The 27,214-nt window shown below is 33.6% G+C and overlaps 4 protein-coding genes and 1 long non-coding RNA gene across 7 annotated transcripts; all 5 read right to left on the reverse strand.

Moving 5' to 3' along the window:
- Nucleotides 1-2,876: 2,876 nt before the first annotated feature.
- LOC112096833 lies at nucleotides 2,877-3,939 on the reverse strand. The gene is made up of 3 exons (XR_002904675.1): nucleotides 3,550-3,939; nucleotides 3,053-3,125; nucleotides 2,877-2,942 (listed from the first exon to the last, which is right to left on the reverse strand). It is a non-coding gene; the product is annotated as an uncharacterized LOC112096833 (long non-coding RNA).
- Nucleotides 3,940-4,011: 72 nt separating this feature from the next.
- Nucleotides 4,012-6,527, reverse strand: LOC112096779 (putative disease resistance protein RGA3). The gene is made up of 2 exons (XM_024180468.1): nucleotides 4,133-6,527; nucleotides 4,012-4,025 (listed from the first exon to the last, which is right to left on the reverse strand). The coding sequence occupies exons 1-2, from the start codon at nucleotides 6,525-6,527 to the stop codon at nucleotides 4,012-4,014; spliced, it is 2,409 nt and encodes an 802-aa protein (XP_024036236.1).
- A 3,758-nt stretch (nucleotides 6,528-10,285) lies between these two features.
- On the reverse strand, nucleotides 10,286-14,357 carry LOC18036987 (3-epi-6-deoxocathasterone 23-monooxygenase). Its single transcript, XM_006426457.2, has 8 exons — nucleotides 13,885-14,357; nucleotides 13,453-13,777; nucleotides 12,785-12,934; nucleotides 12,439-12,696; nucleotides 11,805-11,894; nucleotides 11,513-11,698; nucleotides 11,297-11,421; nucleotides 10,286-10,629 (listed from the first exon to the last, which is right to left on the reverse strand). The coding sequence occupies exons 1-8, from the start codon at nucleotides 14,139-14,141 to the stop codon at nucleotides 10,527-10,529; spliced, it is 1,494 nt and encodes a 497-aa protein (XP_006426520.1). The 5' UTR covers nucleotides 14,142-14,357; the 3' UTR covers nucleotides 10,286-10,526.
- A 3,210-nt stretch (nucleotides 14,358-17,567) lies between these two features.
- Nucleotides 17,568-21,606, reverse strand: LOC18037040. The gene is made up of 3 exons (XM_006426459.2): nucleotides 21,385-21,606; nucleotides 20,987-21,202; nucleotides 17,568-18,025 (listed from the first exon to the last, which is right to left on the reverse strand). Exons 1-3 carry the CDS (start codon nucleotides 21,425-21,427, stop codon nucleotides 17,706-17,708), a joined length of 579 nt encoding a protein of 192 aa, XP_006426522.1. The 5' UTR covers nucleotides 21,428-21,606; the 3' UTR covers nucleotides 17,568-17,705.
- Nucleotides 21,607-22,310: 704 nt separating this feature from the next.
- On the reverse strand, nucleotides 22,311-27,076 carry LOC18036011 (DEAD-box ATP-dependent RNA helicase 20). Of its 3 annotated transcripts, none has more exons than XM_006426461.2 (10): nucleotides 26,856-27,076; nucleotides 25,985-26,250; nucleotides 25,295-25,474; nucleotides 25,021-25,182; nucleotides 24,696-24,850; nucleotides 24,295-24,387; nucleotides 23,932-24,017; nucleotides 23,599-23,825; nucleotides 22,902-23,132; nucleotides 22,311-22,742 (listed from the first exon to the last, which is right to left on the reverse strand). In XM_006426461.2, exons 1-10 carry the CDS (start codon nucleotides 26,909-26,911, stop codon nucleotides 22,684-22,686), a joined length of 1,515 nt encoding a protein of 504 aa, XP_006426524.1. In that variant the 5' UTR covers nucleotides 26,912-27,076; the 3' UTR covers nucleotides 22,311-22,683. The 3 variants fall into 3 exon arrangements, with proteins under 3 accessions (XP_006426524.1, XP_006426525.1, XP_024036617.1); XM_006426462.2 differs by having other exon boundaries at nucleotides 22,311-22,745; XM_024180849.1 differs by lacking the exon at nucleotides 24,295-24,387 and having other exon boundaries at nucleotides 22,311-22,745.
- Between the last annotated feature and the right edge of the window lie 138 nt (nucleotides 27,077-27,214).

The following is a 27,214-nucleotide window of genomic DNA, read 5'->3' on the forward strand; positions in this document are numbered from 1 at the left end:
CATATTATCTGCTATTAAATCATCCGTTAGCGATAGCATCTTTTGGTACATTAGTAATATCAAGACAAAACTCAGACTAGAAACAACTAATACCAAGAATACACAAAATATTTTAACATTGATGAAGTTTTCTAGAAATACATTAATATGATCACTGGGAGGAATCACAGGGTCCCATCGATCAAGGTAAGTTAAAGTTATTGCACCCAATACAAAATTTGCAACCTTCCCATTCCACTGGGTATCTATTAGAAAAAATTTCCATCTGGAGTAACAAAAGCCTCAACTTCCATCACATGCCCAGAGAGCATCACCTACAAAATTCCATACCTTCAATTCTTGTTTCAACTAGTAGCAACAAAAAAAATAAAATACATAAAATATTGTTCTATTAGATAATCAAACAAAATCACGAACCCATCATTTTTATTTAACTTTCTATTTTTTCAAAAGTCAACTCAAACCCACCCAAAAAATTCACAAAACAAACTTACATAAACCCAAATATCCTGTTTCCGCTGCACAGAAACAATAGAAGCCCAACAAGTACCGAACTTTACACTCAATTGAACAAAATTTAGATAACAATCCTCTCATCAACTCAAAGACATTCCAATAATCAAGTATATAATAACAAAAACGCTAATTTCACGTGCATACCTAAACAAAGGCGATGACTAAAAAATTGATTTCTGAATTAATTATTTCCCCCCACAAATTATAGAAAAAGAAGAAACCGGACCTAACAAGAGGGGTTAGATTATAAATTAGGGGTCTTGTCAGGGGCTTGATCGATATTTTGAAAAAAAAAAAAAGAGGAGAAAACAGAAAAGTAGTTGGTATTGTAATATGTTTTCCTCTGGTTTCAGGCGGTTTTGGTGAAGAAGAATTATTTACACAGTACAAGTAATAGTGGTTCGTTCTGCTGTCACTAAACGACGTCGTTTGTTTTTTCACCAAAGGAAAATTATCCCCGCTCCACCTTTATTTTGTCATATAACCACTACGAAATTTTGATATGTTTTATAAATCACTTTTATTTCTAAATTTATATTAATTAACTATTTTACCCTTAAATAGTTATTTTACCCTTAAATAAATTAAAAAATTATTTTATGTTACAAAATTTTTTAAAATAAAAATTTTTTATTATAAGAATACCTTTGAATTTATTAAAACAAATAAATCTCAAAATTTAAGATTTTTATTTTTATAATTATAATTTTAAATGATAATTTTTGTAATTATATTTTTTATTATTCAAATTTGCTTTACACTATTATTATTTAGTGATTAATTTAAACAATGAAATGGTTTGATAATTGTGATAGTATGATTACGAAAAAAAAAAAAAAATATTTGAGATGAGTATTACGCATTTTTTAGGTCAAAAGGATTAAAAAATTAATAATATTTTATCAATTAATTAAAAGGTACTCACACATTTAATTTTTTAATAATATTTTATCAATTAATTAAATGATAATTATAATTCTTTTATTTTCAAAATTTTAAATTTATCTAGGGTCAGAATAATCATTTTATTTAAAATTTTAATATTTTTAAAATAGTTGATTGATACAAATTTTAAAATAAAGGTAATGTAAAAATTATTTTCCTTTTAAAAAAAATAATCCATACTGTCTCAAAAAGATTCTGAGTAATTGGGTCCGATTAAAGCCCAAAATTTGCGGGTTCAATGCCTTTTTAATGCCAATTCTTGCTTGTTCCCTCCCTGTATAAAATTTTGTGTTACTAATTATTAATACCTAGATTATATTTCATTTTCTACACTTATTTGACATATCACAGATCATATTCTATAATTCATACTATAATTAATTTTATGTTAGCTTAGACGAGATTTTACTACGTGGGTATTCAAAATTAAAGAAAAATTGAGTACAAAGACCGTCGATGAAAAATAATAATCGTAAATGTATTTCTCTTGAGGACGATTGATTCACGAGGACTTTGCCAATTGTGTTAATAATATTAAAAACGATAACGACGATATGCAATAATTGCGACGATCGATACTTTGCTTTAACATCTCTCCGTTAATCCAGTTTTTCATTTTCTTGAAATGTTTGAATGAAACTGCTGCTGAGTGCTGAGTCTTCATTTCAATTTTCAATGAAATAGTTTTAATTGCAATACACATGTAAGCATACCTCGTATATCATATGTTGTAATAATTAATTGTTAAATCCAAGTTGCAATTGCTTGGCGTAACAAAAAAATTGGGTTGCGAAATTTTGAAAAAAAACATATGAAAAATATTAAACTCTAGTCTAAGTAGTTATAAACAAACTATTTGCAATGAAGTTAAGGACGTATTAGTCTTTTCATATATTTTATCAAAATTTTATAGCTAAATTTTGTGTCAAAGTAGCATTATTGATGTTTTGTATATCCTCTTTTCATAACCTGAGGCAATTAAATGTCATGATTAAACTAGTCGTGAGTGAGATGTATTGTTTTTGAGCATGTATAATTTTTTTTCTTTCTATTTATTCGATTAGTAAACGTAAAATATAAAAAAAATTATAAAAGACACAAAATATTAACATGGATTGTCTGCTCATGGGTTATCTGCTCATGGATCGTCTGCTCGTGGATTGTCTGCTCATGGAACATCTGCTCATATATTTTTGCGCATGTATATATATTTTTTATTTCTATTTATTCGATTAGTAAAACGTAAAATATAAAAAAATTATAAAAGACACAAAAAAATTACGTGGTTCGGTCTTTTTGACCTACGTCCACGGGCAATATTGGCCATAAATTTATATTAATAATAAATGAATTTAACCAGAAAAAAAGAAAAATATTTTTTAAATTCTTCCAATTACACACATAATAAACCTTCTCGAAAGTTAAAAAGAAGAAGAAGTTACTCCTGTACGCTAGTAGCATTCTCCATATGCATGTATATCCTGAAATCAAAAGAACTGTTTAATTAGTATGCTTTAAATTAGAACAAGTAGAAAATTAGAACAAGATCATATGAGAAACATGGGCTTTATAACGAATATCTAAAACTAACCCGAAACATGTCATCAGCCAAGAACATATTGATGTTGAACGTAAATATGTAATGTAGTATCCCCCTTCTGCTTCTGCAAAATGCAATCAACATTAATTTAGAATTCATAATAATTAAACACTACTCATAACATATGCAGTGATTTAGTACTAGTTATATATTAATAATAAGTTACCACGAACCAATATCAATTGCACAACACATTCAGCTTCTTTTTTTAAGTTTGCTTTTAGTTTTTGCTAAATGTACATATACAATCTGCCTAGTGGCCTTTTCTTTTAGTTTAACAGATCACAATAAGTAATGTGGCAGATACATTTTCCATGATTGCAAGGAAAGAGAAATTTTTTTTTAAAAAAAAAAAACTTGAAGACTGATTTACATATTATGTAACTTATTATTATTAATAGAAATTAATTTCTGACCAATCTTGAACCAACTTATTCACAGACGTACATATATAAGTAATAAAGGAGACGATATGGTTTAGAAATTACCTGAAGATTGTTTGATTCGAGGATCTTTACAAACTTCCCTGTGCAGCTGGACCAGGAGGAGTAAAACTAATGTTGGGAACGTGAGAAATTTTTGGCCACTCTGGTCCTGTCTCCATGTTGTATCGATTGTTAAGATGACGAGAATAATATATTAACAACTTATCTAGTGATGTTGATCCGAGAATGTAGTCTGGCAGTGCCTTTAATTCGGGGGACCAACAAATCGACAAGTGACGAAGACGTGGCATAATTGTTTTTCCTCCGGCAATCTCGCAATCATCCCACTCTTCCCAATTTGTCATAAGCAAGAATATGAGTGTTTCTAACCTGGGAAAGGCGGTGTCCCTAATAATTGATGATGCTGTCTCAGCTTGATCACCTCGAGCTTGGTCGTCTTCTGCTATTCCCAAAAATTCATTACCAAGTCTTTTTACACTTGTCATACCCTCTAAAGTGAGTGTTTCAAGACAAGGCAACTTTCCCAAACAGGGCAGACATTCACACAGGAAGCAATGACGTAAAGTCAGCACCCTCAGCTTGGTTAATGAGAGCATCCAATTCGAGGTCGGGGGTATGGTGTCACCTTCATATGCCAAAATTTCTAATTTCTCTAAACTTCGAGGCGGCTGTAAGCATTCAAGAACTACTCGATGACCCTTTGTTTCCGTTGTACGATCAAACCATAAATTCAGTTCAACCAACCTCATCTTGCTCTTGAGATCTACTTTCTCATCATCATTATCATCACCAAGATCTCTCTCATTTCCCAACCTTCTTAATGTAAGAGACCCCTCAAGGTGTTTCAACTTGTTCAGGCTTTTAAGCCTACTACATGCTTTGCTGCTCTTCCCCCGACTCGCCACGAATGAGCCCAACGTTCGAAGACTAGTCAATCTCTCCATTCCCCTAGGCATGTAACTTGAATCATCCTGCCGACTGTTCATTAAATGCCTCAAGTTGATTAACTCTCCGATTCTTTCAGGTAATCTTTTTAGATTGTCACAACCACTCACATCTAAGGTTTGTAAATTGCATAATTCACACAATGCCTCTGGCAATTCTTTTATCCATGGATTCCAACCCAAAGCAAGATACCTCAAATGTATCAACTTTTTTATTCCTTTTGGAATTTTTCGAACTGGTGGACCATCGATCGACCTCAGACAAGTCAACCGATCAAATAATTTCGAAGAAGCTATTGTCCGCTTATAATATAGCCTCCTCGGAACCGCAAGACTACGTAATTTTGTTTCATTATAAACAAAGGAAGGAAACGGCACCTCTTTAGACATTTCCCCCATAATCATTAAATGTCGAGCTTTCCAACAAGGAAGTTGTAATCGGGACTTATTAACATCTAGAGCACTACATTCAGTTTTTGTGAGAAACTGACTGAAATCATGCACTATATCGTGCATCTTGCACCTTATTATCTTGCGACCATCGTGTTCACTTCTCTCAAAATCTTGAAATAACGAATGCATGGCTAAGCTCTCAAAATATTCTTCACCAACTACTTCCATATCTTCTCTTCCTTTTACTTTAAGATAATCTTGAGCCATCCACAATCTAATCAACTTATCTTTTTCTAACATCGAGTCTTTTGGAAAAATAGCACAATACAAAAAGCATTTTTTCAACGGAGGAGGCAAATCTCTATAGCTTAGCAACAAGGGCCCTAAAAGCCCTTTATCTACTTCTTCTAATTCCCACAATTCACTCTCCAAAACTCTTTGCCATTCTTCAATTTTCCGTTTAAAACGCAAGAGACTACCTAAAGTCTTGACTGCAAGAGGCAAGCCTTTGCACTTACCTATAATCTGTCTACCAATATTTTCAAATTTTTTGTACTCTTCAATATCTGACCTTATAGAAAGTGCAACTTGACTAAAAATTGACCAACAATCCTCATCAGATAATAATTCTATTGGAATTATGTTGGACTTGGTGGTTCCGATGGCAATAGCAACCTTTACCTTACGTGTGGTTACTAAAATTCTACTTCCTTTTGAACCACATCTAAGACAACCCCATAATCGCTCCCAATTTTGTGGTTCTTCGGTCCACACATCATCGAGGACAAGAAAAAATTTCTTGCCCTCAATAGATTCGTGTAGTTGCATTAGCACATTTTGTGATTCAACTACATCAGGGGCTTTGCCTTCTAAAGACTCAAGAATTGCCTTTGCAATTCTAATATCGTCAAAAGGCTCAGAGACACAAACCCATATCTTTTTATCGAAATGGGCACTCACTACATTATCATTGAAAATTAGTCTAGCAAGAGTGGTCTTTCCGATTCCACCCATTCCTGTAATCGAAATTATTATAGGGAGCTGGGTAGGCACTTGACTAGAACCACCAGTACTAACTGTATTGCTCTCACTACCACTCATTAGCAAGTTTGCTACCTTAATCTGGAGGTGCTCTCTTCCACGTACCTCATAAGATTCATCAAGAAAAGAGGTAGTGCTTGGTCGAAGCGCGACCTCCCCGGATCCCTGCTCCCTCGAGATAATAAACCCGTAGGCATTTATATCCCTAACAATATTGTCTACCTTCTTATCTACATTCTTTATCTTGGTAGCAATGTCATGCCGCCGGACTAGTTGCCCAGGAGAAAACCAGTAAGAAGGGATGATGAAGGAAGGACGTACCGTTCTCACAGGCTGAGAAGCATTTGTATCTCTAGATGATCTCTTCATTTGCAGCTTCCGGATAGCAGTGTTCCACTCATCCAACACATCTTCCATGTCGTAGGATGCGTGCTTAAGATCATCCAACCAAACTCTCACTGCATTCTCCTTCATTTGTCTTTTTTCTGCATCTTCAACAACAGCTTTAATCAAATGGAAACGGCGGTGGAGATTTTCGACTTCCTCCTCGGCACCCGAAATTAGTCTGACCTCTGCAGCTGTTTGTTCAACAAGGATTGAAGCCAGTTGCTCCAAGATTGTGGAGACGATAACTTCAGCCATGGTCAAAGATGGTTATTGAATTTGATCTAAGCAAAAGTTGGTAATTTCAAGTATTTGTTGTGGTTTGCTTTGGTTGTGATAATTCTAAACATGATCTTCCATCTGGCTATTTATAGACAGGACAGTAATTAAGAAATTAAGGAATCCTTTAATTACTTGAAGGGCTTGATGGAAGCAATATATTGCTTTGATGCTAGTCATGGTATCTGCTTTCCTCTGACTGATTCCAAGATTCATTATTACTTTGTGCAAAATTCTGTTTCTAACGAAGATATCTGTGGTTTCCTTCAAGCAATTCCATGTACTTTTTCTTTCCAAATCTCATTTTCGCTGATCCAATCTTTTATTTCTGCAAATTAACATCTTCTTTGCTGTTACGCATAGTATATATTCATTTTGTTTTGGGATGTTTCCTCTTCAAAATTATTGTTCGAATCCAAGAAGCCACGCATCCTCAAGAATCTTAGGTGGCTATTTCCCTCGAGTCTCCGGTCGATGCATTCCCATATTCCTTATCTTTACTTCCAGCAAAATTTTGCTTTGATGCTACTTTTAGTTCATATATATTCTTGCAATATTGCTTTTAACTTATGATCTCAAACTCAAGTATTTGAAAGGTAAAGAAAATTCTTTTAATTTAATAAATCATGAAAATGTTAAACATTACTTGTTGCCTACTTGATTCCAATGGCGGCAAACGTCTTAGAAGAGTAATACCCTGCAATTCAAATTGCCAGTTGAGTTCTTTCACAGAAAAAAAGAAAAAGAAAAAGAAAAAAAATTGTCCGTTGACTATAAATGATGAAGTGTTGTCTTAATATTGAATATTAATAATTTAGGAGTGCGAAAATCCTACTCAAAAGGATAAATTATAATAAAGTTCTAGTTGTTTTTTTAAAAAATCAAACAAACCAATTGTTTTTACAGTTAACCCATTAGTTAAATTCACTTGAATTTCTTTTTTTTTTTTGGGATAAATTTAATTTATTCAAAGATTGATAATCAAATAGATAAAGCAGTACCAATAACTCATACTCTTTGCCTACTGTTTTTCAATATTGTTGAAGCAATGTTACTGTGACTTGATGAATATTACGGAAAGTACAAGAAATACATAGAAAAGGAAGCTAAGATAATTTTTAAGAGTACTGTTAGATATTTTAATATCTCACCTAAGATGATGTGTTGTTCATTAATACATTTAGAAATTTTTAAAATTTATTTGTCACTTGAAAAATAGACACGTCACGCATCATCTAATATAAAATTTGAGATGTTTGTCGTAACCACCAACAGCTTTGCAAAAACAAAAGTGGGATGCCAAAATAAATGTCCCAACTTCCCCCCGGTACGGTGGGGTTTGAACTCTGAAGAGGCCGATCCACTATCGCCTTTAGCCCATAACTTCGGAGCTCAAACGTTTTATCCAAATTGTATTCGGGCTGGGCTTAGTCAGTTGGTTCAATCTAGCCAGCATGCAATTAACTGAGCCCTACATACAAGCTTTTTATGTTTTCCTGCCTGTTTCCCTATTAAATTGTTTAGAGTTATTAATCCCTTGATCATAGTTTATCACAGTTGATTTTTTTTTAATACTTATTTGAGATTCGTTGCTTCTAATTATCAATTTAATTTCTTATGGATTGATATATTTTATGAAATACGAACCTTCTAAATGATTTGCAAATAAACAAGGAGGCAGAAGATTACAAAATACAGACACTCAAACCCAAGAAAAACCAAATATATATATACTTTGAACAATATCTAACTGATTATATCTTCCAATATGTACAAAATTCTAATTGATTAAAAATAAATTTGTTATGTTAATTTATCATGCCCTTGTAGATGTAGACGCGATAACAAAGATAAGATTGATTATCTCTCTAATTGAAGACAATTAATGGCGATCGTTGTTGCATTAAAAACAATAATGACAATTAACAATAGTCATGATAGTCGATAAGGATGTCAACAGTTTTGTTTCATCATCTCTGGATTAATTAATCAATAGTATGTCATTGTCGAGAAATGTTTGGCAGCTTAATTATCTTCAATACTCTTATAATGACAAATTCCATCCTCTTCTTCTAGAAAGTGATTTATATAACTAATCAGTAACTAATACGAGAATTATTATAATCTAAAGTGTAGAATTAAATTAACCAAACACGACTCCTTGTATGAGTGCTTACGTAATCAAATACTGGAACTTCCAAAATCCCACGAAATTCATGATTTCAGAAAGATGGCATTGATTATATATTATGATTTGTTTGAAATTAAGAAATACCCAAAAAGTAGAATGCATGAACCAAATATTGCAAGTCACAATACTTCAAGAATGAGCTGTTCATATTTCGTAGATATATCAATCAGTACCTTCATCATTGGACCATTTATGGATGAAGCTTCACTGGCAAAAAGATTGTGGACCTCCTTCAAAATAATGCGACTCCAAATTTTTTTCTATCCATCATTATCAAAATTGTGAATTGCTTGTTAATTTTAATTGAATTCCACATTCGAATAATCTACATTAAAACTTGTCTTTACTCACCTTTTATAATTATTTTTCCCTTTTTTTCCCTAATAATGAATCACTAATATCACTTTTGGTAGATCAATGGACAATCATGATTAATATTGTGGTTTAATAATTGGGGCTATCATAAACGTGAGGAAGACAAAACATGAAGCTTGTAAAACTGAAGGACCAAAATGTATAATTTATGTATAATTAAAGAGTGATGATATCTCCAGTCTCCACCCCACATTTTTTTTGTGAATCCACCCCATTTCAAAAAATAATTATAAAAGTTGCACATTATTTTTAAAATTCTCAAATCAAGAAGAGCTTTAAGAATTAAGTAATTAAATCTATCTTAACTGTTAACTCATTTTTTGCGACTTAGATTTTTTTATTATATTTGATTTTAAAGATTGCTTTGTAAAATTATGAAGAATTTGCTTTAACTTCAATATTTTTTCTAATTTGTACCAAACTCATTGTTTCTAATACTACTTTATTAGTATGATTATTATTATTTAATTAAATTAACATAGTGTTTTTATAGCACAATTCTCATGTAAATCATTAGACTATCAAATTTATGCCATTTACACGCAAGGATAGTAAAATAATAATTAGCTTTCATTTAAAAATATTAGATTATAAGTCGCAAAATTAAATACCTAAATTATTAGATATAATAACTCATATTTTATGAGGGTAATTTTGCTTTTTATATCATAATAATAAAACAGTAAAATAAAAGTTATATTAAAATTTATCATTAAAGATGGTCAAAGAACCTAAGAAAAAAAAATTAATAAAAGGATTTAATTGATTAATTGTATAAAACTTTTATTAATTTATATTTTTTAAGAATATTGTGAACCAATTGTAATTATTTTCTAGAAGTTGAGTGGATTTACAAAAATAGTGGGGTGGAAATATCCCCATCCATAATTAAATAGGCATAATTTCAATTAAGTCCCTATCTTTCCCTTGTGGCATTTTACCGATTATCATAATCAACAAAAGACTGTATCTTTTGTTTTTAATGAAAAAGAAAATTAGAAAGTTGAAAGTTGCTCCCATGGTTATCTTATTACAAATTGTTTTAAAATAAAATTTTCATGTTAAAAAGGTTTAAAAAAAGAGGAAAAGGAGGAGATCGTAATTAGAATCAATTATGGAAAATTTCGATCAAAGAGTGATAATAATAATGATATTATTTAATTATTGGGTCCCAATAAAAAATATATATACTACAATTGCTATTTGTGCAATAACCTATAAAATATGAAAAGAGGACAAAGTAGACGTGTCAGCTTCTGATGCCGCCACACGTGTGCACTAGGACCAAAACCCTAGTTCTTGTTGTCTTTTATTTGGTCTCTTCCTGTTGGTTTGCTTTTTGATGCATCATTTTATGGAAGTTTCTTTGGACGCTGGCCAAAGTAATTTGACTCATCAAGTGGCTCAATGATCTAAGTCAATTTATAATCTTCTCTCTTTTTGACCCAAATTGGCATCCTTCTCTTCATTCTTACAGTGGGAAAGTTGACAACTGTATCTTCCTCAGCCACCCACCTGCATTTCAATTAACAAAAATCAAACCATGTAATCTTCGCCATATTGAATTGTCAACATTTAAAAAAAAAAGCAGTCAAATAATGAGGGTTTGACCAATCAGATAATTTTTTTTCTGAAACCCTAGCATACCCTAATTTTCTATATTATTAATGGTATAGGGCTAATCTATATAATATATAATAACCCTAGCCTAGCTGGTTTTATAATGGATTTTGACCAGTCAAGGTTCCTTGAACATGCCAGTTTAATCGACAGGTGAACTACAAATTAGATGGCACACAATGAATATATACACAGGGAACCATTCAATATGCTGTCAATGATAAGATTATAATATGAGGTACACATCACTCGTTAAGTATACTAATAATTAAAGCAATAAATAGAAAGGATCTTTTTATGACTGGGTCTGAATTTTTCACTTACAAGCTGAAAGTGGGTAACATTTGGTGTGTGTTGCTAGGATTTGGCATTTTCTCACATACACATAAGAGTAGTTGACCCACTTGGAAAATGAAATACAGAGGAAAATGTGAAATCTACAGCTCTTGCTAGCAAGTTTATAGGTCACATGTGTCATTAATATTGAGGAAGGTGCACGTTTGGAAGCAAGTATTGAGACATCTTTCATGTGAAATATATATAAGTTAGTTAATTTGGTTACCTGAATTGAGTAACAAGGTGGTGCAGGAAGATGGAAGCTTCGAGCCTGGCCAAGTCAAGACCAGGGCATAGTCTTTGTCCACCTCCAAATGGAGTAAAGCTGCTGTTGCTTATGTCTTTATTGTCCTGTGAGTTCCACAAATTAATCCAAAATTTAAGTAGAATCTCAAATTAAAACAACCCGAAAAATAAAGAGGGTTAAATTCTGGCTACTTACTTGCCACCTCCATGGATTGAATTGGTAAGGCCAGTCGTAGTTACTTTCATCAAGATGAACAGATCTAAAATATGCAAAAAAGCACCATCCTTTTGGTATTAGATACCCTTTTATCTCAATGTCTCTCATGGCCTTTCTCATCACACCAATTATAATATTTCCCATTCTTAGAGTTTCTGTAATCACCTGTTTAAAAATCAATGTTATATATACGTACAATAATTAACATGAGGTAATTAACTAATATATATATATATATATATATATATATATATATATATATATAACTTACATTTTGTGTAAAAGGTAAAGATAAGTAATCACTCCAAGCTAATGGCTCTCCAAGCTGAGCTTTGAGTTCTTTTAACTTGATGTTCTCATCCTGATGAGATCATATAAAGAATGGAAAATGAATGGTTAATAATTAATGGATAATAGTACAACAATGAATAATGATAGCCACACATGATATTACATAGTAAGAGCAACAATAAGGATCAAAATATGAATAGGTCATCTTGCCCCAAAATTGAAAACTATACATTTTTTGTTGACAAATAGGCCCCGCTTATATTGTACTGTTCTAGTTTTCTTTGATGAGGTATACTATAGCTTTCCGCTGTGGCTATACTAAAAAAGGAGGGCAAAACCTAGAAATTGAATGCTTATCTCACTGTTCTACTCACGTGTAAAATGACAAGAAAACCAACAATGACATAATGATAGTAAATGCAAACAAAAGCAAAACATTTAGTAAATGTTTGGCCGCAAAAAAATCCACGTAGCTAGCTGAGTCCAATCACGGCATCAAATATGAAGCTTCTTACTTATAATCAATGACACATTGACACTGACATTTAAAAAAAAAAACTATAATTCTGCCGATTAATAATAATAAGTCCAAAAAGAAAAGAACAAGACTATACCGTCAATTGCTGAAGAGCAGCAGGGTAATCGGAGAGATATTTTACAGCAAGAGTCATCAGAACAGGCACTGAATCCTCCCCTGGAATCATCATATCAATCATATTATCTGCTATTAAATCATCCGTTAATGGCTGATCACTTGCATTGTTCATCATCAACACATCGATAACATCTTTAGGTACATTAATATTAGACATGCCACCATCCCTCTTAGATTGAATAATCTCTTGTATCAACCTAGCCATCTTCTTCTTTGCCTGAAAATCAAAATAAAAATTTTCAACCCATATGCGTGCATATGGCCGCCCATATTAGTTAATTTAATTTCCATTTAATTTGACTTGCCTGTAATGACCTATAAAGTTGGCTACCAGGAATATTAACAGGTAAAGACATGAGGCCAGAGATAAATTCTTGGAACTGTTTTTTGAGAATCTCCATTTGTTCACCTGGATCCAAGTTAATCAATGCTTTGACAAGTACTTGAAATGCAATCTGCAGAGGCACAAAAAGAGTATTTTTCTTTTCTCAGTAACTTTTGAAAAGTACTATGTGACATAATTATTATGGATCAAAATTTCCCAGACAACATGATTCATGCAAAATTATTATGAACCCCATAGACAACTGCCTTTGTTTTACTTAACCCAAAAAAAAAAGGAAGAAAATAAAATAGCAAATAAAACCTAAGTAGAAGCCAGAGATAAAATTCAAACTTCAATGACTTCTTTTCACAAGATGGGGGGCCTGGGGAAAAAAGAGATGAAAAGAGAGAGAGTTGTCGTTTATCTTTTGTCTATATGGGGACTTTTAATTTACTTTCCCATAAAACTTAGAATGAAAAAGAAGAAGCCAAAGAAAGAGTTGACACATATTTTGTTTTATCATCCGATCGTACTCTACAGCGGAATCTAAGATAGAACAATTTCAAACTTCAAGAATTATATTAGAGTTGAATATCTTCAAATTTCAAATACTAATAATAATAATAATAAGAGTAGAGAGATTTTTACATTTTTGGATTCATCCTGAATGTAAATGGGCTGATCTTGCATCCAGTTCTCCATTGATTTGTGAATATATTTCTCCATGTCTCTAGTGATTTGAGCTTTGAGGTCAGCGGATTTGAAGAAAGATCCTATTAGTCCATGGATTCTCCTTTGCAAGCCTCCATTGATGAGCAAAATAGAGGACTTTCCCATTAACTCAGTGAGTGATTTTGGATAAAATGGCACAAAAGCCTTTGCATCACTTTGTAGAACAAATTTGCTCACTTCTGCATCTGTTGATACTATAGTTGGTGTCCCAAAAATATGTGACTTGAACACCTTACCATACCTAATAATTTAAAAACCACATATTATTTATCAAAATATGGGGGAAAAAAACTAAGAAGAAGAGAAAAACAAAATCAACATATGGTGTGTTTATGTTAATTCACTTACATGCAACGGCGCTTGTCCATGAAACTTTCAGGGCGGTCAGTTAAAGCACAAGAAATGAACTCTAAGGATTCTCCAACGATGGGCCAACCAAGAGTGCCTAAAGGAAGCTGCCCATGGCCATGGCTATGGCTTTGGCTTGTGAATGATCTTCTTCTTGATCTTGATGATGATGGTGATGATGATCTGAGATATAGAATTAAAGTGGAGAAAAAGCTTGCTGCCGCTGTTAGGAACAAAATCAGCAATAAATTGTCCATTATAATTAATTGGCTAAATTCACTAATCTTAAACTGCCTGTCCGCACGCACGCACGGCCTCTTTCTTTGTTCACTCTTATAGATGCTTAATCAAAATCAATCACGCATCATAAGTACTGACTATGGCCATGACGACAAAGCTTTCTTTTCTTTTTATATATGAATGTGCATGTGTACGTGCACGCGTGGGTATGGAGAGAAAGAAAGAGAGAAGATGATTTTATAAAGTTTTGGAGTTAGTTTATGTGTTATTTATAATGAGAAAGAGAGAATGTTTATTTATTGTACGGGCGGAGTGGCATGATTAAAAGCATAAATTATATAATTAATGTCTTGGTTTTTATGGCCATTATTTGAGTTACTTACAGCTTACACGGCAAAGAAGTTTTTCACCTTGCCTTTACGCCCAAAAAATGATTAGGTTTAAAAGGGTAATTTTAGAAATGTACTTAGTTAAAGCCGAAAAATGGGCCGCTTTGATACATAAAGAACAACACGATTGTAACCCACCAATTTCAAGTTCTAATGGAATTGAGGCGATGTGGTTTGAAGCTATTAACGGTAAAATAAACAATAAATGAATGTTTAGCGTTCAAATTTTTTAAGTTGTATAAAAACGAATTATTAAGGATAATGTAAATTTTTCATGAAATAGTTAGTACTTAAATTAATTTAACTTTTCAAGTATAATTTTGCACGCACTTGATGAACAACAAATTTTTTATCAATAAATCTTAATTAGGCCTAGGCATTGGATATGATTTGAATAGATCTGAATCATTCGATCCAATTCAATCCATACAAATTAGGATCGGATTTGGATTTTGCTTCAAATTTGAGTGGATATGATTTGTGTCGTCTAATCAAATTTGATCAAATTCGGGTCGATCTGAATAATCCGATCATAGTTACACCAGTGCTATTAAAAAAGAAAAAAGAACATATAAAAGCATAAAGCCACAAACGTAAAAATTCCTAATTTCATATAGTTCTAAACCAGCATTAGCCATTAACCCACGTAAAGTTTTCACCTTCTTCATCATTATCACCCACTTCTCTGTTTCGTTTTCGCCTTGAAAAGCCACCAACTGGGCTTTCCTATTCTTTCTTTGCTGCTTGTTCTTCGTCCTCCTCCTCGTTCGAGGATAGTGTCTTAGCAGCTAACGATATTGAAGAGAAAGATGCCGGCTAAGCTGGGTACTCCACTGGCTTCAATGAGTTTTGTCTCAAAGAGAGGTGAAAAGAGATGAGGTCGAAAATGTGAGAGATGGCTTTTATCCAAAATTTGAACTCATCTGAACCGATTTGAATTTGAATTTATCTAAAATATTCATCCGATCTAAATTTGATATAATTCAGATAAGATCAGATTGAATTAGATTTGAGGTTCGAATTGGAATCATATGGATTTTTTCCTAATCTGAATTATATGAAATCCAATCGGATTCTTCTGAATCCGATTATAATATGAACTTACACAACCCTAATTTTAATGTATTAGAAGTAGTATTCAAATTATTATTATCTTTTTTAAGAGCCTTGTTGTCAAGGTATATTTTTGGTGCAACCAATATCTTGACACCAAAGGTATCATATTTTCTTTTGAAACGTATACACAAGTGGATAATGTCTAAATCAATTGTAATAATATATAAATCAGTTTTAACTTCCTATCTTGTCGAGAATTTGAACTCGAATACTTAACTAAAGAAAACTTCATGAAAATCACTTAGTTGAGCTCGTGGAGGTAAACATGAATCTAGTCATTAACATAAGAAATAAAAAAAAATGAAAAGAAAAGTATTGTTTATAGTAACATGAACCAAATAATTGTAACAAAGAAGTAGAAAATTATTATGGTGTTTATGATAAGCCTGTTATCTTTTGCATATAATTTTATATACATTTTCAGAGGAGAGATCAATGAAACCCCCACAAGTCCATGATTGATGATTGTATCATGTCACATTAGCTTTGAGGAGTCCCCCCACCCCATTGCAGCAGATGTAGCTGTTGTGGCCTCGTGCATTCACGTGATACTCAATAAATCCAACAACAATTCTCCATCATCATCTTCATCTCTCTGCCCGCGCCTTTGTCCCTCTCTCTCTTTCCACTCAAATTATGATCCAATCCACACATGCAATTTCTCTAGTAACATACATAGAAAATATTAAACACTAAGCCAACCTCTCATGTTACTTTCATTCCCCATCCTCTCTCATTTTATATACAAGACTCCACATGGCTTCATCTCTCTTTAACCAAAAATACTCTTAATTTATACAAACCTCTACTTGACCAAATGGGTTGTCATAATTGTCAAAATTTATTGCATTTCACTTTGTTAAGATAAAAGGAGACTTGAAAAAAAAAAGTATTTTTTAGCTTCAAAATAAAAGAAAACCAAAAATTGATTCTTTGACTGTTGTCACCAAAATAATATGTAAATCTCACAAGTGGTCCATTTTTCTTGATTGCCCAAATGTATTCTATTGTTTAGTTCCATTCACTTAGCTCTCCTTTTTGCTCTTTGTTCAAACTACCTAACTTATGATTAAGCATCTCATTATAAAATTTTGATAATTTAATGAAATATCATCATTGCATCAAATTATTCGGCTGATCACCTTTTGGCTCTCTCTTGTATAGTATTTAAGAATCCAAGAGGATATTCTGGATATAGTTCCATATATAATCTTTCAAAAGCTTTGATTTTGGAGATCTCGGAGTGTCTATATATTATATGTTGTTAAATTTTAGTATAATAAGGAGATTTTTGAGGGACATGAAACACAATTGGGGATTGGAATAGCACCCTTTCGGTACTTCAGATTATAAGTTGGATTTTAAGACCCTCCGAGTTGTATGTGGACTGTATTTAAGTAATATTTGGGTGTCCACATCCTTTTTGGAAATTGTGCACGTTTCCCCAAGGATCATGTGAAAGTCAGAATATATTCATTTTAGAATTTTATAAAATTGGCCTGCAAACGAAGAAGGAAGTTCTCTTCCAATGAAAATGATGTTAGAGAAAGGAACAAAACTTATGGAAAAAAACAAATATCATATTCAAACCCCATGTGCATTGAGGGAATACTAAAGATGAAAGGCAACCTCATGGCTTTTTGTTTTCTACTTCCTGGTATAGAAGAAAACCTAATGCTGCTGTTTCTTGTTAAATTGTATCAAGTGAATGTTCGGTTTGGCCATTCTGTCAGATATTTTGTTCTCACTTTGGCCATTTCAAATGGCTCCCGCAACCATGATGAAACAACTTCAAATTTCCTAAAGGGGTATACATATATGACCTCTTATTAACTTTATTGAAGATCATCAAAATTTAGGCTGATGCCAAGAACACTACCATCATACCAAAATTGAAGCAACAACGAATTATAAAACTTCTTAAGCAGATGATAGACGTGAATAATTCCATCTAGAAGGCAGATATTATGTATTGCAAAACTGAATTTGATGTTCAGAAACAGGAGAAGCATACTGTTTCATCAACATATGAGCAATCCACTCCTGGTATCCCTAAGTTAGTAAACATGCAATCAGTTAGATGCTTGGAACAGATTTTGCTCGGATAAATTGTTTAAGAATGGCTTTCTCTTCGTCAATGTGCTTCTTCTCTTCAGGATCTTTTGGTTTGACCTTTCTTTTCTCTTCCAATATCCACTTGAAAAGTTCACGCTGCTGATTCACAGGAATTGGTTCGTGCAACTTTGCAGCCTCTGTAATGGGTGGTGAGGGTAATGGTTTCTCAGTGACTGGAGCAGTTGTAGCAGTGGTAGCTGAAACTGAAGTTGTGGTGACATCTGTCTCTTCTTCCTCTGTTATGCTTGTATCTTTTCCCTTCGTCCTCATAAAAAAGTAAGCTGCAGAAATTTTAAACAAAACTCAGTCATAGCACATAAACATTCTTATTACCTATATTTCAAGCAAATACATTGAAACCTTCTACATGAATCATTCTATAAGTTTTAACAATTGCAAAATTTAACAATTCCTCATAAAAATCAAAAAGCAAAAGTTGGACGCTAGGACCACAAAATGAAAAACCTCCATTATAAAGCTAAAACAGGTCAATATATCCACATGGCAATAAACAAACAAATTAAGTCCAGGTGCTGGATGCTTGGACCACAAAACAAAGAATGATTACTTCTATTACAGCATAAAGACATAAAAAGTTAAGATCTAGATACATTGATAAAGCACCCCGCAACTATTTATTATCACCGGCTCTCTAGGTACATTGATAAAGCACCGCAACTAGTTATTATTACTGGGTCTTTTTGGTAATTATCAAAGGAAGACACCAACACGACTATTCAAGATGTGCTCATCAACAACACAGCACAGAAAAAATTTACCTTATCCACTACTGCTGATTCAACTCCTCAATCAATGTAATGCAATCGATAAACATGTCCACTTCCAGTGAACTTATCTCTCACCTCATTGAATATGAATAGAATAATTTCACAGCTCAATACTGTACGATCATGCTATGTGAAACTAGGCAAAATTTGCGTTAGTGATGAACTGGGGACCAATAAAGGAGATATCCACTCAACACTATTATTATGTTCCAAGAACACTGGAGTAATACTCTATAATACTACTGAAGATAACCTAGCATAAAAATTAAATCAAACACTATTATAAAAAACCCCCCACCTTCCTCATCTTTCCCTCCCCTTTTCCCTCCTCTTGAAGAAACATGAAGAAGAAGAAGAGGAGGAGGGAAAAAAAGAATAAGACTCAACTGTAGGCTCAGCTAATTCACTAAAATCTGTTTTATTTCACTATTATCTGAGAACTCATAGCGAAAACAAATACGCCTGAGACAGAAAAGGATTTTCGACAGCTTGTAAGAATTTTCAGTGGGTTCTCACATACTTTACATGAACTCATGAATCCATTTAGATACAAGTCAGAGTGCCACATATCATGTGAGTATCGAGTTATTTTTATTACTATTGTTATTATTACTGTTTATTACTATTATAAGAATCACATGACCATAGTTCATCATGATTCGTGAATAGTACTTAATAATAATAAAATCATTCTAAACAGGGTTTCATGGGTCAACTAGTGCAGATGTGCACATGTGATAGGAATATTTTTAGTGACTTCCATATTACCATGTTCATGGAACAAGGTAAAAGATATTGATAATAATTACCAAAATAACTGTAATTATGGCCTGAACAAAGCCATTTAAGGATTCATGAACCCACCCCCAACCTGTTTGGATTGACACTTAGTTGAATTTTGCTGCAGTTCTCATAATGAAAAAATTTTCCTTTTAGCCTCATGTAGATGGATCAGATTTCAATTTAAGACACATCCTAACCACTCCTACTAAAGCTAAAGCTGAAAAGAAAAAGATAAAAGAGAGAGAGAGAGAAATCAGATCCCTTTTCTTGTTCATTATGCCTGACTTTAGTTGATGTCCATGTTTTTCATATCTCAAACAACTTAAATAAAGAAGAAAACTAAAAGCAAGAAAATGGAATATGAATTCCAACAGCAGCTACAAATAGGAGAGAAAGTCAGCTCCAACAAGAAAGTGGAAACGGGACCTGAAGTTTCAAGGAGCTGCTCTAAATAGAGAATTATTGCACAGCATGTCAACAGCCAGTAGAATATTGCTGAAATTAAGGCTGAGTAAATCTGAGTTGTACAAGAATCTATATAAGAAAGGCAACATGCATAGTTGTATACATCTGTACTTGTTTCACGTACTGGAGATGAATTAGAGGGATATGCCCTTGTATACATCCAAACCCGAACCTTAGCACCAAAGTTAACAGAACTCTAATAATATGTTAATCATTTGCTTTAAAACTATGAAGCAGTAGACGTGCATACATGGCACAGTATGTCGGACATAAGTACAGTTTAATACTATTACATACATGCAAGAATTATGTATCTAGGAATGTATTTAACTCCAATTTAACTGATAATATGCTCTCCCTGGTAGACATATTGATTATATATACTCAAAAGAAGGCTTATCACACATATATACGGGCCACTAGAAAGATCTCTAGATGTTAATTCTTGGTTTAAATATGAAATTAAGTAAAGTCAGAGCACAGGAATGACACATGGTCAAGAAACAAATGTAATCGTGTAGATTAGTTAATCAACCCTGGGTATCTAAGTCAGCCACAAAGAGTGCTAGTTCGAAGGAGTAGACACAAGGGGAAAGCAATTCTTACATATTTCTGCCAGTTTAATTTCAAAATTGGCAAGAATATGCATTCCTGTAAGCAGAAAGTTTTGTTGTCTGCTCTATTCCCCATAGAGAAGACAACAAATCGTTCAATTTTTAATATTTCCCCGATGGCGAATGGATCCTTCACGAAATGTTTTAAGTCATGCAGATGTAATATAGAGAGTAACGACCTGCTAAACTATCTCTCCACTAATATTCCTATGACTCATGATAAAGTCATCAGCACAACACTTGCGCTCCCATCAAAATAACCAACTTTGAATGAGCAAAAGCAAACACTATCCAGAAGGAAAATGTAAGATATTAACTAAAATCAACATGACAACTATAAACAAATTAAGTGGGGTTTTTACCTTCTATTCAATCCCATTTGAAATAAGCCTAGTTCCAAAAATTGCAAAGGATTTAACTACAACTGAACTCCATTCTATAAACAAATCAACAACCTACCACAGCATCAACAAAAGCACACAACAGCAAGAGCATCACTCTTCAAGCCAAGATTGAATAAGCCCCTTTCAGTATAAACAAGCACACACGCAAATGCAAAAACAAATTAAATGCAATAAAGACAGAAAATGACCTCCAACAGCAAGATTGGCAGTCAAGAGAAGGGGCCAAAGGAACTTGTAACGCCTAGCAAATGACTCCTTTGGTGGCTGAGGTGGCGGAGCTGAAGAGCCGGACCCCATTTTGTATGATGCTGCTGCTGCTTCAGCTGATGATGCTGATGCCCCTGGTGGTGTTGACGAAGCAAAGTCCTTCCCTTTCAGCTGTTCTAGAACTTGCTTCATCTGAGCTGTTAACAAAAGATAAAGAAATGATTAAAGATCAATAATTTCAATGATTGAATCCAAGAAATATATAAAATACGAATGAAAGATTCTTGCGTTGCTGTACAAGAAAGGATGGTTCTTTTTTTTTTTTTCAGAAATCAACCCGAAAACAGGAGGGGTTTTGTTTATGAGTTGGATATTTTACCTTTCTTGGGTTTGTTGGTGTAGAGCTTTGGAGCTTCGCTCATTGTTGACGATCTCGTTGTGACTACTCTTTCAAAGTTCTCTGTTTCTACTTAACAGTAGTGAAGCAGCACAAGTTGTTGTAATTATACCGCTCCAAGTAGACCTGCCACAGGAACGATTGGATGGACGTTATTCCAATTCTCTTAGATTCAGCTATCGACATGGAGGCAGCTGCCTTATATTGATTATCATTTTGTTTTTTTTTTTTTTATGTATTAAATTATCTGGTATTTAAGAATAGCTAATTTAAGTTGGATAAGGTCACTAGGGTAACATTTCTCTAATTAAAAAATAAATATTTTATTTACAACTTTGTGAGCATCTCTAAAAGCTCTAAATTAAAATTTTATTACTTATTTTAAGAGGTATATAAGTATTTAAGATTCTAAAAAATATTTTAATTAAAAAATTTTAAATAAGAAATAATTTTATCTCTTCATTTTTGTAGAGTTACTTTCTACCTCTTTAATTTATATTTTATTATTTTTTATTAGAGAGAGATAAGTATTTTAATTACTATTTATTTTTTCTTTAAAAAATATTTATTTAATTAAAATAATATTAACTTATTTTCATTTGAAAAGTTATTTGGAGAAAAAAAATTTTTTTTACTCTTTTTTTTTATCACATAGACAAACAAATAGATATTTAAAGAGTAAAATTAATCTTTTAAAAACATTACAGTTTTTTAGAATTTTTATTCAAAACTATAATTCTTATTTTTAACAAAAAAAAAAAAACTGTAATGTTTTCTCTATTTAAATTCGGCTAGTGTATAAGTATTCTTGATTATTTGTCGATTCAATTTTCAATGAATTGGACTTTTGGACTGAAAAACACTCCGTACAAATTCAATCAACCATGTGGATCCTCCAATAGGATGGATTATCAAGTGAAAATGATTTTATTTGTTTCTTTTTTCTTGTTGAATAAAACATGATAAAACACTCTCCTTATCCAGAGAAATGCCTTTTCTTTTCCCAAACATACTGTATACAAAGTAATGGATGTTAACAATTTGACAAGTTTATATTACAGAATCTAATAGGAACACTAGTTGCCAATGATTCTTCAAGGCAGTTTTACCAGTCAACAGGAAATGGAACAGGAAAAAGGAAAAAGGAAACAGAAAAGGTCAAATTAGAAAAACAACTCCTAAAATCTATCCTCAAATTATACAAAGTTTTCCCTAATGTGTGAGCTGAGATGCTGTCGGTTTTGTCGCTCAGCCGTCAAGCTCAGAGTTATCATTCATCAATTAGCTCCAGTGGCGACCACCCCCATAACCCCTCCCTCGATCACGGAAACCTCCATGACCTGCTTCAATGGAAACAAAGATAAAATGGTTTTAGTGAGCAAGTTTCTGGTGTCTCTCCATGTATTTTGAATCCTATCTTAATTGTTTAAGGAGATTGAGGACAAGTGAGTTCCATAGATTTGCGCATTTTTCAGGAAAAGATTCGCTCATCAACTAACCTGATGATGGAGGTGCACCACGCCCCATTGCTGCTAATTCGGGACTGACCTTCTGACCAGCTTCTTCCAGGATGGTGATCAGTTCCTTTGCAAATCTAGCATTAGCAGCCGTAAAGAAAGTGTAGGCTGTTCCCTTTGCCCCAGCCCTTCCGGTTCGACCAATGCGATGTACATAATCCTCAAGAGATCCCGGAAAGTCATAATTGATCACATATTTTACATCCTTCACATCTAAGGCAAACCAAAACAAACAGTAATACAAATGTTAAAGCAAGTCATCAATCAATTCTCCTCCCTTAAAATTCTTCCAGAGGTCGAAAAGTAGAAGCTTAAACTTTCAAGACTATAGTGTTTCCCAGTTCTTAACAGAAGATATGGCTGAAGAGAAAAATGTAAAACTCAAAGCAAGCAGTAAATGAGAAATCGAGAATCATAAAACCAATCCAATGACATAAAAAAAGGCTTGAATATTACAACAAGGCGAAGATATTTATTGCAAGTTAACTTGATTGTTTGGACACTGTTATATATATATATATATATATATATAATTGTACACAATGCTGGCGAGTCGTGGGATCACATGATTAAAAGAAACAAATAAATCCCAGACTCTGAAGTCATGTAAAACTTAATGGCCCAAGAGTAAGATAAAGGACAAAGGTGCAGAGCACAATAATTACGCATGCACAGTTACCTAAACCACGAGCAGCAACATCTGTAGCAGTCATTATTGGACTCTTCCCAGCTTTGAACTCTGAGAGGACCCAATCCCTTTCTGCTTGACTTTTATCTCCATGGATTGAGAGCGCAGGCCATCCATCCATGCGGAGCTGCCTAGTAATTTGATCACAACCTTTCTTGGTATCCATGAAAATAAGTATTCGGCTACCATCCATAATATCCTCCAGCAACTTTACTAACCTGGAATTTGAGGACCAATCAATTAAAAGAAGTTCCAATTGCCCTATGATGTGTAAGTAATAAGGGGAAAAAATTCAACCCATAACAACTTGAAGGTGTACCATACTTGTTATATTTCTGGCTCTCAGAAACAATGTCGACATGTTGACGTATAGCATGGTTAGCTTTTAAATCTGGAGAACCTATAATCACCTGCATCAACGTCAGAGAAGACAAATAAATAACCGCTGGAATCCTAAAAAAGAAAAGGTTCCTGAAGAGAAGTTGCTATCCATTCATAGACATAATAATTCATTTTCTTTAAAAAAGTTCTAAATGCCTCAAACTTGAAAAAGCCCAAACACTGAAAAGAGATGCTATATCACACGTGCAAGTGCATTAACGGGACAGAAAAAATGAAAGCAAATTTTATAGAGGGATGCAACTGGACAACAGAAGGCCATCAAATATAACTGGACTAAGATCTTACTTTGTATGGGTTGTAAAGATATTGCCTTGCGAGGTGCTCAACCTCCTTAGGCCAAGTAGCACTCCAATATAAAGTTTGACGATCCGGACGGATCTGCGCACGTAAAACATCATGTGATCAATATTTTTTCCAAACTAAACAAGAAGTATTTTGTCTGCTTGTTTAGGTGCCACTACAAGCATCTCATTGAAAGTAATTAGATAATTATAGTGTCCTTCTATTCATCATTTTAAAGTATTTTGGGAAAAGACATGTTGAAGAAAGGATGACGACTGCGTGAAAATAGACATTGAGTGAGGAAAATTTAAATCCATGATGGACACGACATAATACCAACATCAACAGCATACTTCTCAAATGTATAAAATCAGAAAGAAAGCCTTATGAAAAAAACATATAACCTGGGAGAGAATTTTTTTAATTTGAGGCTCAAACCCCATGTCCAGCATTCGATCGGCCTCATCCAAAACAAGGTAAGTAACCCTTCGCAAGTTGGTATTATGTGACTCCAGCATATCAATCAACCTCCCTGGGGTGGCGATGACAATTTCAACACCTGAGCAAAAAAATAAAATAAAATAATAGAATAATGACATTGCGGCCACCGCCAACAACAATTCCATGAATAATAAGAGCTATAAAAAGGAGATAACCTATGTATGAAAGCTACAATAAATGCCAAAGTCATGTTAATCATAACATAGGTACAACAACAAAGTCATCTACCTTTCTGGAGATCACGAACTTGAGGTCCCTTTGGAACTCCGCCATAGATGCAAGTACTTTTAATCTTTGATGATGCACCAAATTTAGTAGATTCTTGTTGTATTTGAACAGCAAGTTCACGAGTTGGAGCTAGAACTAGCACAATTGGGCCATCTCCAGGAGCTGAAAACATTATACAAAATGACTGAACTTACACCTATTCCAAGCCCAAAACATGAAAACAAAAAACAATTCATATCCAGATAATTAAACATCCAAGAAATTACAAGTTTACCTAAAAATGGCTGGGCATTAACATGGACAATAGCAGGCAAGAGATAAGCCAGAGTTTTTCCTGAGCCTGTTTCAGCAATTCCAATGAGATCACGACCTTTCAAAGCCATTGGCCATCCCTGAGCTTGTATAGGTGTGGGTTCAAAAAAGCCAGCTTTTGATATTTCTTGCATAACATAATCTGCAGACAAATAAATGCATTCCAAAGAATAAAGTCTCTAAGAAAACAATTCTTTTAAGCGACAAAGACATATCTCAAAGGACTGCTGGATAACTAGTTTCATAAGCAGATCCATAGCAATTTCTGATGATATGTTGTAAACACATGACATACATCATAGTGTTTAGAAGGAAAAAAACAAATTATTAATTTTAGAGCATTTAGTTACAAGGAAGAGACTAGCACTGAAATCTTATCAGTTATTGAATAAGTAAAATAGCATAAAAAGTGTGAGAACCTAACATGAACTCCAACTCACTGCCTTTAAGAGTATATTAGCTAGTGCAACAAAGATAAACGATCCAACTGGTTCTAATGAACCAGTGATTGCAGTAACAAGTTACTGACACAAATAAAGACAAAAATCATTCGGACTGGTTCTCCTAACTCACAAGTAAACGTGGACCAAAAAAAAAAGCAATTACCGAAACAGAAAGCATTAAAAATTTCTGAAAACCCAACAAGGAGTACCTGGAAAACCGACATCACGGAAACTCTTGACAGGTTTTGGAACATCGCGACCTTCAACTGTGATTTCCCTCTGCTGTCGATACTCCTCGACTTCCCTCTCCGACATTGCAGCCACTGACGGTGACTCAACATAGAAGTTCTTCTCAAAAGGAGTCAATCCATCCAAATCCAACTTCCTAGGTGACTCAGCACCATCATAATCCCTCTTGCTCGATGAGGTACGGACCGAGCTGCCATAGCTGGAAGCCCCACCAAACCCTGAATCACTAATCAAATACACCATTCACAAACAATAAAAAACACAAAACTGAATCAGAATCTGATGTCCAACAGACAAGATTGTTGTAGAATTAACTAACATTTTGTTCTTTTTAAACAGATTTTGGCTTTTTATCCGTCAAAAAGACTTTTGTCATTATATACAATTAACGTAAACTTTAACTAGTTTAGCCAATGCTGGACAAGGGTCATTGAAAGTATGCTAACTGCACAGAAAAAGCGGCGTCGAAAAACCTACAGTAAATGAATTACTATTCCATAAATAGAAAGAACCATTTATGGGTTCAAGTAATTAAATTAGAATTAATAAATGCTTAGCACCTAGAATAATACCAAACTTCAAAAGATTACATGTTATCAGAGCGTCTAGCTCTAGTTTTAAGCTCATATAAAATATAGAATTGACTGAGAGGCCAGCTCCTTTAACAAAATTTCCAAAATTTTGCAGCTGGGTCCGGAAATTGACAGACAAGGGATGCATTTAGCCCCCAATACATTTCTATACATAAACAAAACCCTAAACCAAAACCCACAAGTACTAAAGTCTCCAAATAAAACAACAGAAAATGCCAAATATAAACAAATAAGTTACCTTCGGCGGTCACGGTAAGAGCTGGGGTCGGCGGAGCGGCTGTCATAGCGGCTCATGGCGGCAGTGCTGTCACTGTCCTACACAGGATGAGGTTATTAGAGCTCTGTTCTAGTAATGATTTTGAAAATGACTAATTTGGCTTCCCTTTTGGAGAAATTTTTCTTGAGTGAGGGAGAGAGAGAGAGCTTTGTATCTCTGAAGAAGAGACAGTAATCAATGGGAAGAAGAACGAACGTGATGGTCTAGGGTGCGCGGGATTGTGTAGAATAGATACGAACGTCCACTGCGAATTTGACACGTGTAAATTTCCAGCCGTATTTTTTGGATGATGGTCAAAATTTTTACGTCAAATATAGACG

This window comes from Citrus clementina, unplaced genomic scaffold (genome assembly GCF_000493195.1).
Source record: "Citrus clementina cultivar Clemenules unplaced genomic scaffold, Citrus_clementina_v1.0 scaffold_7, whole genome shotgun sequence".
NCBI lineage: Eukaryota > Viridiplantae > Streptophyta > Magnoliopsida > Sapindales > Rutaceae > Citrus > Citrus x clementina.

Coding starts and splice junctions, on each gene's coding strand:
- LOC112096779 (XM_024180468.1), bottom strand. CDS start 6,527: ATGGCTGAAGTTATCGTCTCCACAATCTTGGAGCAACTGGCTTCAATC.
- LOC18036987 (XM_006426457.2), bottom strand. CDS start 14,141: ATGGACAATTTATTGCTGATTTTGTTCCTAACAGCGGCAGCAAGCTTT. Junction 12,697..12,784: donor AACTTTATAGGTCATTACAG/GCAAGTCAAATT, acceptor TTTGATTTTCAG/GCAAAGAAGAAGATGGCTAG. Junction 10,630..11,296: donor CACCTTGTTACTCAATTCAG/GTAACCAAATTA, acceptor ATTGAAATGCAG/GTGGGTGGCTGAGGAAGATA.
- LOC18037040 (XM_006426459.2), bottom strand. CDS start 21,427: ATGAGCGAAGCTCCAAAGCTCTACACCAACAAACCCAAGAAAG. Junction 21,203..21,384: donor CACCAACAAACCCAAGAAAG/GTAAAATATCCA, acceptor TTTTGTTAACAG/CTCAGATGAAGCAAGTTCTA. Junction 18,026..20,986: donor TGCCAATCTTGCTGTTGGAG/GTCATTTTCTGT, acceptor AAATTTCTGCAG/CTTACTTTTTTATGAGGACG.
- LOC18036011 (XM_006426462.2), bottom strand. CDS start 26,911: ATGAGCCGCTATGACAGCCGCTCCGCCGACCCCAGCTCTTACCGTGAC. Junction 25,475..25,984: donor CCGTGATGTCGGTTTTCCAG/GTACTCCTTGTT, acceptor ATTTGTCTGCAG/ATTATGTTATGCAAGAAATA. Junction 24,388..24,695: donor TTAAAAAAATTCTCTCCCAG/GTTATATGTTTT, acceptor TTACGTGCGCAG/ATCCGTCCGGATCGTCAAAC.